The sequence below is a fragment of the Penaeus monodon genome, chromosome 8, assembly GCF_015228065.2.
Source record: "Penaeus monodon isolate SGIC_2016 chromosome 8, NSTDA_Pmon_1, whole genome shotgun sequence".
In the NCBI taxonomy this organism is placed as follows: Eukaryota; Metazoa; Arthropoda; class Malacostraca; order Decapoda; family Penaeidae; genus Penaeus; species Penaeus monodon.
Window position 1 is genome coordinate 27,872,589 of NC_051393.1, and position 12,500 is coordinate 27,885,088.

A 12,500-nucleotide genomic window follows, 5' to 3' on the forward strand; every position below is an offset into this window, starting at 1 on the left:
TTAAATGTTGGTCGTGCCTGCTTGTTTCTAAATGTTTGTTCCATCAACAGTGGCATGTACAATGCATTCTTCCACTGCCGACTTAGGACCACTACACCCTGTGATAAAACAGTAATAACTGATAAATATATTGGTAAAATCTTTAAGAAAGAATTTAATAGGGTAGGAGTGAGCAGAGCAACCTCAATGTGGCCCTTCAAACTCATAAGTGCTAAGAAAACTGTATACAGGTGTAAAGGATTTGAGAAAGCAAATATGACTGAAGGCTGCCCTGACTAGGCCACTTCTGTGATAAGGATGACAGAGCTCAAATGTATGGATAGATTTTTAATTGGAAATCCCCATGTAAGAAGTTACAGTCAAGATAAAGATCCCTAACATAGTCTGTAAAAGAAGATTATAACCAAGAGACAGGAACAGTAATATAAATATAAGACAAGGAAAAAAAAGGTGAAGATTGGGTTATAATATGAACTGAATTTGGAAAAGAAAGATGAAGATGGGGTTATAATATGAACTGAATTTTTTTTATCAAACCAATATGAGAAACACTTTCTTAGATCATCTTTGTTTCACATTATACCTGTCTCAGAGTAGCAAGCTTGGGAAGATGCTGTGGTGTTAAGTTGCTCTCAATGGTGCGTGAAGATGACTGCAGAACATAACGACGTAACACTGTGCATAACTGACATGAAGGATCTTCTTGAAGTGTCTGACTAAGGGGCATCAGCTTGACATACTTATTCTGAAACAGTATATAGAATCACTAACCTTAACAAATAATCCTAATAGACAAACCAAATAAAATTAAACAATCTGCTTATCCTGCTTTAACAAGATGAATTAAAGATCATTCCTGTGCTTCTATACACATACCTTGACAGGTACATGCAGACTTTGCACATCAAGAGCTTCTGCCATGAGGGAGGCCATGACCCCCAGTCTGCGAATCTCTGACGCATGCAGGAACTGGATGACTGCAACAGTGAGTCGGTCACTTGGGTTCATCCAAGCATTGATTGAGGGAGATGCTGTGCTAAGCAAATTCCAGTCCAGTCTGGAAAAAAAAGTGAGGAAAGGGTAAAGTTGGAAATTATATTTTTCAAAAACTAAGCTCAGACAATTTTTGACTGTCACTTTACTGCACTAACTACATCTACTGTATTTCATATAACTAATGAAAAATGCCCTGCCCAATAATGTTAAAATTTACAATATTTACCTTGTGAAATCAATTTTCTTAGTGAATGGAGTGTGAGGGGGGGCAGCAAAATTGAACCAAACAGTCCTCAATTCCACCATGAAAGATGTAATATCACGTTTGTCTTTGGTCTGAAAAATAAGCGCATACTTAGGTAGGACAGGGTATGAGTCATTCCAACAATGACAATAGCATCTTTGCCTATAAATGCTTTGTTAGTCAACTCCAGCTACAATATATATATATATATATATATATATATATATATATATATATATATACAGCTATATACAGATATATATATATACAGATATATCATATATATACATATATATATAAAAATATACATATATATATATATAAGATATATATATATACTATATATATATATATATATAATATATAATATATATACATATATATATATATTATATATATATATATATATATATATATATATATATATAATATTATATGACTTATACTAATATAATATCTATATATATACATCTTCTACTGATTAAGACTTTGCTTCAAGATAATTTGAAAATGATAACATTTAATCATGATGAATGACATGACATTCAGATCTGAATGACATCTAACTAAAATTACATAAAGTTTCAAATCTTCACCGTACTGAAGGTATATTTTGCACTTCAAAGAATTGACAGCAGTTAAATCTACTGTGACTCCAGTAATCTCACATGTTGCATTGCAGAGAGATCTGTCGCAATCGGCGTGCAGAATGCTCGTCCTCTTTAGACATCTGGAGCACAGATGGAGCTGATCTCTAGTCGTTCAGAAAAGTCTATGGGTCTCGTGTTTCCTCGTCTTTAGTACATCATTTCAGTCAGTCTCTGTGCCAAAGCCTGTCTTTGACAGCACCACTAAATGTATGGTGTCAAGATTTACCATCCCGTGTAGTACATCAAGCTCCACCTTAGGCTCTGCAAATTTTCTAACGGATATCATTTCAAGAACCATTAGCATACTATCAAACTCATACATATATACAGTTCTAAGTATCAATCAGCCATATCTTATATCAATACATGATCTTTTAACAAATTACCTGTCTTTGCAATGCAACTACTCATAATTATTTAAAACAAGACAGAGTAATATACCTTAATGCAACATTCTCCAAGCCTGCCTCAAACATAATGAAACCCATTCTGTCATCCTCCATAACTGGGGTTCCTGCTGAGCCTCCATTGTCTCCATCCTCACTGTTCACACGAGCACAGCGCTTGAAGGTAAACAACACCTGAAAAAAATATTAATGTTCATTAACTGAGCTCTAGAACAGCAGTCCAGGAAATTAAACTTATTAGCCAATACCTTTTCCAATTTTTGTATATGCTCTAAAACCAAAACCAGTAAGTATTCTTTTACTATTTTGTAAACTTACTTTAGATCTGTGGTTTGGTACTGCTGTTATGCTAGCATCCTTTAGCAAAACACTTTCATTCTTGAGGCGCCTCAGCTGGACATGCATCTTGTTCACATCAACAGACATCATATTTTCCTCCTGCTGTTTCTCAGAAGTCTCAATGTAAACTGGTTCTGCTAGTAAATCAACTGCATGTCTTGCTTTACCTTTTCCCTTGAAGAGTAAAAAAAAAAAAATATATATATATATATATATATATATATATATATATATATATAATATAACTGATATTATGAGATTTCATCATGAATTACATAACAGATATATACAGCATGTAAAAAGAATCCATAATATCTATACTATCAATTATTTTTCTTATTTCAGTACTATGGAGTATAGTCTCCTCAGCCAAATCACAAAAGATGCAATCTAGTAAAACATGACTAGGTGGCAAGTCAGGTGAGTATATATAATGAAAACATCTAAAGGATTAATACTGAACAAGACACAAATAAAGCAATGAAAGGAAGAGCAAAAAAAAAGGTGAATATGCTTAGGGCTTTTTTGCTGAAATGCTTCTTCAGAGCAATATTTCATTTATAAAATAAAACAAAAAAATTGAGGAAAACATCTTCTGTTGGTTATTTACATCTTATCTAAAATAATTCAGTAAGATAAAGGTAACACAGTGACATTTACTTCTAAGATCCAAAACTGAAACAGAAAATAAAGATCTAAAAAGCTTATCCAATATTTTTTTTTCCAATTACAAAGGGTTTGGTTAATGAACGAATGAAACTTGGTGTTCTGTATCTCTACCAAGATTAAGAACCACTGGCCTAGCTTGAGTTATTATGAAAGTTTGGATTACTTTGGTCAAACTTTATATTATACAAATGCTTGGTATATACAAACAACTAAAATCATTATTGCCCTTTCAACACCATACATCTTAAATTTCTTAAAAGACTGAAAATAATTTTAATAAACTATATCATGGTTACAAATAGATAAATCTGGCATGAACACTGACAACCATGACTAAACATGTACTTTTAAGTTTTTATTTAATATCCCCACCATTGGATGTCTAAGCTTTAATCAGACTGAAGCAAGATATGACAATATGACAAGATGCATAAAAAGAAGTATACACCAATAAAGCAGCTGATGCAAAATGGTATCAAATAATACTTTAACACTGACTGAACAAACTATATTAACATAGCAATAAAAACTGTTAAAAGTATCTGATACAAAATAGAGAGAGAGAGAGATAATCATGAAATATTGACATCCAAAACATCATGGGAATTTGTACTTTACCTTCTTTTGCATAACAGGATCATGCGGATTCCTCATGTACATATGGACTGACTTTTTTGACTGGTGTCCAGAATAAAACTGAAGGCTAACATTATCTAGACACACAGAGAATAAGGACACACATGTCAAGTCCCGTATGTTATCAAGGGCAGAGAATGATATAACTTCCTCTACCACGGACGCTTGCAGTAGTGTAATGTTCACCTGATTGAAGAAAAGAATTTGTTAAAAAGAATATTACATCTATTTCTAACTCTAATTTCCTAAGAAAATATATAGAAATATATATCAACAAATGACAAATACATTAATTAACAAAACAAAAAATCTAAAAATATGATAATTTTCAAGGAAAGCATTTGCACACATGTTTTTTAGTCTCCTTAATGAATTTGATACCTTTCCACAATTCACATTCTTGCCTCATGGCTCTTTGTTTTAAAATTAAACCAACATTATTCCCCACAATGTTTTTCCTATATGATGACATTTCCCAAACATCAATCCCCATGATGTTTTCCCTATATTTTGTTATTATCCAAGCATCATTCCCCTTAATGTTTTCCCTATTTTGATATTTTTTAAACATCATTCCCCACAATAATTCCCTATTATTTGATATTTTTCAGTAAATTCAACCAAACACTCCCTGCAACAACAAATAAGAACAAATATTTATCAAACCTGGTTAAACACATTAACCCCATGCCACCGGGATTGGCATGTATCTACAGCCATGCCCACTGTGAATTTGGTTTACTAACCCAATCATCATGGATTTATGTAATACCCCCTGTAGTTTTTAGTGAATTTTGTTACATACAGATGGCTCCACATGTGTTCAGCCAGCAAGGAGTCCAGGAGTAGGACCTAGTGACCTGTCCTGATTTCCCCATTCCTTGAATTAGCGGGAAAATGTGTTTTTCTTTCTAATACTATTAATATCGATACTGTTATTATTCTTACTGATATTATGATTATCAAATTGTTATTAATATCTTAGTAATATTAGAGATAATGAAATAATACAAAAGGCACTTTCCAAAAATCAAGGAAAAGGGTAAACAGGTGGCATGCATAGGACAATAATTGACTCCTTGGTGAATAAGTACTTGTACAGCAATCTATGTGTAAATACAATAAATAAACTTATATCACAGTGGGCATGGCATGTATTCTTGTCATCTGTGCCGATTGAGTTAATTGTCTTTACACACAGATGGCTCCACTAAGTAATCAATGATCCAATTATGAGTACTACCTTTTTCCTTGACTTTCCCCTTTTCCTTGATTTTCAAATTTATTTTCTGGTATCTTATGTTGCTCTCAGTAATGTCAATAACACTATAATTCTTATAATGTTTATAATAAAAACAGGTATAATCAGGTGAGGTTACAAGGTCTACTAATTGACTCATTTGTGGCTAAGCACTTGCAGGGCCATCTACATGCAGAGATATTTCACAAAACATTACTACATCAGAGGCAACATTTTCCAAGTAAGTTAACCACATTACACACTAATCCATAGACAATCACAATACAACATTACAGAATTAAAAAAAAAAAAAAATCTGTATCCAACTTATGTGCATTATTGCAATATTTCCAATTCTAATATATGACGATGTCACGAAGAAAACTGTAAATTGTCCTCTGTAATATCATTTGTTTGACTGAAGGATACTATTCCTTGAATGCCAAAAATATACTAAGATCCTGAGGGTTTATTTAAATTTAGTCACTAGACTTGTATATTTAAAGATGATCATTCTATATCAAAGATTTGATTATGATATTCAAGCTAACAGCATCTTGTACTTACCCTTGGCACTGTGACTTGCCCCTGCATTTGCTTGAAACAACTCTCCTGATAGGTTGTGCTTAGGACTGCCGATTGTTCAGGTGTTCCTGCTACTTTTTTATCCCTAAGCCGAGACCAGTACATGTAACGTTCCTTTTTGAGGGTATTCTGCCCCGCTACTGCAGACAAGGACTTCATATGTGCACGGTTGATAATTGACATGGGATGCAGCTGCTCCATCACTGGTGTTAGAGCCTTTAAAGAGAAATAAAATCAAAGTAATGCTGTTAGCATTCATATGCTCATATATAAGCAAATATCTTTGTCTAATTTAATATAAAACAGTGGAACTAGAATAATGTTTAGGATATAAAAGTAATGGAGTGATCATAGGAAGAGAAAGACATGGGAGCACTGATGGTTAATCACCTCAAATAAAAATACCTTAGCTTGTAAAATTTTTCTTACCTCAATGAATAGTTGGGCAGATTCTAGAGCCATTGGAGAAAGTGTTATGTCTATATCCTTCTTCAGCTTCACCACCACAGTGGTACGTGTAGTATTAGCATCGCATACCCCACCAACTACGTCCTGCAATTAATCTTACAATAAACCAAGCTTGAACTGGTAATAACCCCCAAAGACAGCTCTAGTTCATGCAAATAGGGTGCCTGTCTGTTTATTTAATTTTCATAAAATGTTAAAACTAGACCAATAAAAAAATCATATTCTATTTCAGTAACCTTAAATTAAGTACCTGTGAATCCTCATGACCCATCTCATCCTGTGTATCGCCCCATGTGAATATTGGAGTATCCCAGGTATAAGGGTGTGATGGTGTGCGACCTGATGCAGGTGGAGGAGACCTCGGGGGGGCCAATCTTCCACTATCAACCATCCTGATAGCTGTGAAGCCTTCGCTTATTTTCTCAAAAACTGGAATGTGACACTCCGGAGCTCCACAATTGCAGGCCTTGAAGCTTGGCATTGGGGTGTCCCAATTCATACATCGAAGCTAAAATGACATGAAGAGCAATGTGATGATGCAAATAATACAACTGTGTAAACTGAATATCTATACAACAATTTTAACATAGCACAATATATTGAAAACAGTAACAGTAACAGTATCACCCCTACCATCAATAGCTAATAAGTTATTACTAATACTTACTTCATTAGGAAGAAAAACAACTGTATCTACAGTATCCAATAATTCATAAACACATTGCAAGATCTTTTACATTAACAGTATCATTATCTACCTGTATATTTTAAACATTTTCTCTATAAAAATGCATTTTTTTACAGTTTAAGTTTTGTTCACAGAGTATCAAATTATGTGGATTTTTTTTTTTTTACAACAACAACAACAACAACAACAACAACAACAACAACAACAACAACAACAACAACAACAACAACAACAACAACAACAACAACAACAACAACATCATCATCATCATCATTCTATGCACACTGCATTCCCTTAATCTGAACTCTGTGAAACTTAAAACATCTACTTTTGGAAATTAAACATTTAGTTGATAAAGAATATTAACAGGATTTCAGATAACGATTATTATAATTTGAAAATATGAAAAACAATAATAAACTAGCCCTTCATACTTGAGTCATGTGGTTAATATAGGAAGACATGAGAAGTGGAGAATCAGTAATTGGTTTGTTGAGTTGCATGTGGAGATCTACTAGGGCAATGTCCTCTTGTGATGAAACTGCAGATATGAAGGATGTGCTAGATACGCTTCCAACCTCAGAACTGCTATCTCCACTGCAGTCCAGTGATGCCTGTTCCAAAAACAAGGTTATTATCTTAAAATCAAGTAAGGACTAGGATGATCACTTCACTGTTCTATCAGTTTAGATCAGACTTCATGAAATTCTAAAAAGTTTCAGAAAATATTTTTGAAAGAATTCCTTATCTTAAAACAAACATTTTCACAAAATCAAGAAGCATCTTTAAGTACCTATTTTTTGCATGAAACAGTACCTACTTCCCTTAGGATTTCATTACCTGAATCCTCTCCCTCTTCTTCCTGGATCTCTTCGGTTGGTGGTATTCAGATCCTCTCGAAGATTCAGAGCCAAGCGAATGCAGGAGGGATGCTTGGCTGTGGTCTAGGCATGGACTGTGACCACTGCTGCTACAGCTGCTTGTGCTCCTGCTACTATCATGTCTACTTCTACTACAGGAAGATGATTGGTTTTTGTAGCCTTCCTCAGTACTAGAAGAGGTTCATACAAATAAAACTTTGGTTGCAAGAAATAAATATATAAATACTTATTAAAATTAACTAAAATTAAACTTTGAAACTATTATTCTTTTGTATTCCAATACAGTACATAATAAATTTTTCTGTAACATCTCAAAAGCATAATAAATCTCCACTACTAATAGAAATAAGTAAGTTCCAGAGGCATCTCCACTACTAATAGAAAATAAGTAAGTTCCAGAGGCATAACACCTGAAAAAATCTGAAACATATATTAATGCCCGTAAAAATAATGTTGCATACAACAAGAATCATAATACAAACCTATGATAACTTCCAGAACTGATGGTAAGTTTACTGGGGTCATGATGTGGAGTTGGAGGTGTTGATGTCTCACTGGAGAGATCAGTCCTCATCTGTGAATGCTGATCTTCCAGTACTGGCTGCAGGCTCAGTTGTGATGATACTCTTGATAATGTTCCTTCTCCATTTCCAATGACAGTCATCTGGCAAAAACAGATCTGATATTGACCTCCTCTAAAACTTGCCTACTTACTGAAATTGTACAGATGTATGGATAAGCTAATGTTGGACACATGAACACAAGAAAACACCCATAAGGTTCGAGATACTGTATATCATCTTCTCAATCTTAGAAATCTCTGTAACTTTAACTTACTTGGTCTTCATTGGCTGAAAAGAAAGCTTCTGACTGTGTTTCACTACCAATAGAGATGGTCCTTTGCACACTAGCCAAAAGACTCTGCTGACTAGACAATGACTGCTTTGAATTTGACTCTCTCATTCCACTCACTGACAGCCTGGGACCACTGGCTGCATGCAGTGGCAGCTCAGTTTGCAGGGACAGACTAGAAGGCATCTTTGACTGCCTTGCACTATTCACATTATCCACAGACCGTCTCAGGTCTGATAGACTACCAGGAGATGCTCCAGGTACACCCAGTACCACATCCTTGGATTCATCAGTTCCCTTGGGGCTCCTAGACTCCATATCTACTATATGGTGGTCTGAATCATGGCTAGTAACTGAGACTTCCCTCTGGTAATGGTGTCGGGGGTTTAGTCTATCTGTACAATGTATATCTGAAATATGATGGAGAGCACTGTTTCCACGATGTATATCTGCTGGAGTGGCTGGAGATGCACTCTTCATGTAGCCAGAGCTGAGAGCATAGTGATCTTTACTAGCAGTTGCATGCGAGTCATACTGGCTCTGAGAAAGATCAGAATATGCTCCACTCTGAAATACTAGCTGACCTTCCTGAAGGATGCTTTGGCCATAACCAGGGTCCTCTGTTCTCTCATTCACTCTGAAATACAAAGACAATAGATATAAAATCACACAGGCTGATGGTGATGATGGTGATGGTGATGGTGATGGTGATGGTGATGGTGATGGTGATGGTGATGGTGATGGTGATGGTGATGGAGATGGTGATGGTGATGGTGATGGTGATGGTGATGGTGATGGTGATGGTGATGATGATGGTGATGATGATGATGATAATGATGATGATGATGATGATGATGATGATGATGATGATGATGATGATGATGTACCAACAATAACTTCAGAAAAGAGAGAGTATAGTTTCAGTTACACACAACTGTATGGTACAAGGTAAACTTTGTCAGTAATGGACAGAACAACAAAAAATAGACACTTTTCATCTATAGCATTTTCTTTGCAAATTGATAATAAGAAAGTTGTGCAACAGGAAAAACTTTGGTATACAATTGTATAATGATTGTACTAAGAGGGGGAAATCTAATGACAATCATAAAGAATGAGAAAACCACATTTACTTTTACATTAAATTATCTATACTGGCAAAAATACCATTGGAAATGAAGAAAATATATCACGACAAATGCCACAAGGAGAGCAAGTCCACGGCGCTAGGGAGGAGGTCTGGGGAAAGAGCCCCAGTAGGGAAATACCAAGATCAGGTGGGGAGAGGGGTCTGGGGGTGAAGCCCTTGGGTTATGAAGGCTTATAGTCCATACTGCAATGTTTGTGGATTCCCAGGAGTAGGTGGATGTAGTCATTTCATAAACAATTATCAACATTTTAATTTGTATAATTTTTGATTGAAAATAACAACTCATACTTATTACACAGTGAACAAAGATATAATAATTGCAAGGTTGGAGATGTGAAACTAAAAAATTACCAAGAAAAGAAAAAAATCTATAACAGCATCATTGCTCACCAATTAATCAACCATACCTCAACTGGGCTATATTCAAGCCATTATAAAAGTCTTGTTTTCCAGGCTTGAAGAACAGCAATCCATTCCTGTTGTTTCCAAAGAAGGCACAGCCTCCAACACAGCCACACTTGCCAAATACCTGCGCAGATACCTTGGTGGTCTCCTGAGCCCAGAGGAACCACAGGCGCTTAGTCTTTTCATCATGCAGTTTAAGGAACCTGTGAAAAAGGAAAAAATTACAGGTGTGTAGGGTTTGTGTGCTTTGATGTGGTTCTAAATGTGTGTTGTACAGAAATAATTAAAACATGAAATAACAACACTTTACAGAGAAACAGTACATTAGAAAAGGAGGAGTTGAAGGAGAAGGAAAAGGAGGAAAAGAAAGATTTCACTTTTTAAGTCGAAATACCATGCAGTGATATCAAAATATATTCCTTACTTGTGTTGGATAAGCTGCATGTCATGGTGCAAGACATCCATACTGGTTGCTGCATCAACATACACTGGCCCCAGCATAACAGCAGAGGACTCAAGCCAAACATCAGAATACACATCAGCCAAGCCAAGTCCACCCCCACCAGCACCACTTGTGGAAGTCCCACACGTGGAAGCCACCTCTATACGCCCTCCATTCTCTTTTAGGCCAGACTGACCACAGATGTAGTTTCGTGCACTTATGTTCTGGATATGAGCTGTAATTCCAGACCTTGTATGCTGACCATGGAGGTTGCAAGTTGCTACTCTTATAGGATAAACCTGAAAAATTATATCACGTCATTGGAAACCTTTGCCAGATATCAATCACAACTCATAAGTCAAGCTTATCCCTATGCCTAAAAAATAAACAGATAATATAACTACACTGAAATAAAGGTTTTTTGATCAAATTTAAAATCTAAAATCCATATTTTCAGAAAGAAATCACTGTAGCATGACAGCAAGTAGAGTTACAAAATAGCAAGATTAGGTTAATATGATTATCACAACAATAATAAAATGGTGGGCTTATATATGGTCCAAATATATAAACCTATGAAAAAATAAAATTCTTCCTTTTACTCAATCTTACCTCTATACTTAGAATGGTTCCAGATTCCACCAAGTTCAAATTAATACCATCTACAGAAGCTCGTACCATCTTGTATTTTATAGCATCTGTAGTAGGACAAAAGTGGTCTGCAGTGGTATGAATGCACTGTGGCTGTGGGGTATTATGATAGCAGAACATGTAGGGTCGTGGATGACGTAGACTGTTCTCCATGTCCTCAACAGTCAGCAAAAAGGCTTCTAAAGCTGTAAGGATGTTCTGGAGCTGTAAGAGAAATGTTGTAATTAGTAGTGAAATACATAGTAAACATGACTCCATGTAAGAACATGTACACTATTTAACATCAATTTTCATTACATTTATTGATATTCAACTGATGCAATTATTTAGTATCTACTGTAATTACATCTGCCATACCTGAGGTGTTGTAAGTTTTCCCTTGAGTGTTCCAATGGTGAGCTCCACCAACCAAGCATACTCAAGTGTCTCTTCGTCTAAAGATCGTTCCTCTGAGCTGAACATAGCATGACCACGCATCTAATGAATAAATAAATAAATATCTAGAAGTTTCCAAGAAAAAACACATAAACAAAAATAAAAACAAACAAAAAAGTATATGTCAAAGCATTGGATAAGTTTAACATTTCATGACTACTGTTACTATTAACAGACACAGACACACACCCACACCCACACAGAGACACCGGTACAGATGCAGGTACAGATACATACATACATACATACATACACACACACACACACACACACACACACACACACACACACACACACACAAACACACACACAAACACACACACAAACACACACACAAACACACACACAAACACACACACAAACACACACACAAACACACACACAAACACACACACAAACACACACACAAACACACACACAAACACACACACAAAACACACACAAACACACAAATATATTATATATATATATATATATAATATATATAATATATATATATATAAAATATATATAATAATATATAATAATATATAATATATATAATATATATAATATATATAATATACACAATATATATAGTATATATAGTATATATAACTTATATAATATATATATATATATACATATATATATATATATATATATATATATATATATATATATATATATATATATATATATATATATATATATATATATATATATATATTACCTGTAATCCAGATAGCATTAGGAAACCCGTATGCAGGTGCTGGTGAGCTG

At 34.8% G+C, this 12,500-nt stretch overlaps 1 protein-coding gene across 1 annotated transcript in view; it reads right to left on the bottom strand.

The window, feature by feature from the left end:
* The window catches only part of LOC119575919 (transmembrane protein KIAA1109 homolog), a 70,578-nt gene that overhangs the window by 42,197 nt on the left and 15,881 nt on the right, over positions 1 to 12,500 (bottom strand). The window contains exons 18-37 of the mRNA XM_037923453.1: positions 12,451 to 12,500; positions 11,661 to 11,780; positions 11,265 to 11,507; positions 10,635 to 10,951; positions 10,213 to 10,413; positions 8,641 to 9,292; positions 8,286 to 8,467; positions 7,763 to 7,973; positions 7,357 to 7,536; positions 6,485 to 6,742; positions 6,196 to 6,318; positions 5,749 to 5,982; positions 3,924 to 4,127; positions 2,616 to 2,810; positions 2,332 to 2,471; positions 1,817 to 1,970; positions 1,223 to 1,332; positions 877 to 1,057; positions 584 to 745; positions 1 to 98 (exon numbers count right to left, since the gene is read on the bottom strand). The exon at positions 1 to 98 is cut by the window's left edge and continues 6 nt beyond it; the exon at positions 12,451 to 12,500 is cut by the window's right edge and continues 148 nt beyond it. Coding sequence (XP_037779381.1) covers positions 1 to 98; positions 584 to 745; positions 877 to 1,057; positions 1,223 to 1,332; positions 1,817 to 1,970; positions 2,332 to 2,471; positions 2,616 to 2,810; positions 3,924 to 4,127; positions 5,749 to 5,982; positions 6,196 to 6,318; positions 6,485 to 6,742; positions 7,357 to 7,536; positions 7,763 to 7,973; positions 8,286 to 8,467; positions 8,641 to 9,292; positions 10,213 to 10,413; positions 10,635 to 10,951; positions 11,265 to 11,507; positions 11,661 to 11,780; positions 12,451 to 12,500 — 4,015 coding nt within the window. The remainder of the gene's footprint in view (positions 99 to 583; positions 746 to 876; positions 1,058 to 1,222; positions 1,333 to 1,816; positions 1,971 to 2,331; positions 2,472 to 2,615; positions 2,811 to 3,923; positions 4,128 to 5,748; positions 5,983 to 6,195; positions 6,319 to 6,484; positions 6,743 to 7,356; positions 7,537 to 7,762; positions 7,974 to 8,285; positions 8,468 to 8,640; positions 9,293 to 10,212; positions 10,414 to 10,634; positions 10,952 to 11,264; positions 11,508 to 11,660; positions 11,781 to 12,450) is intronic.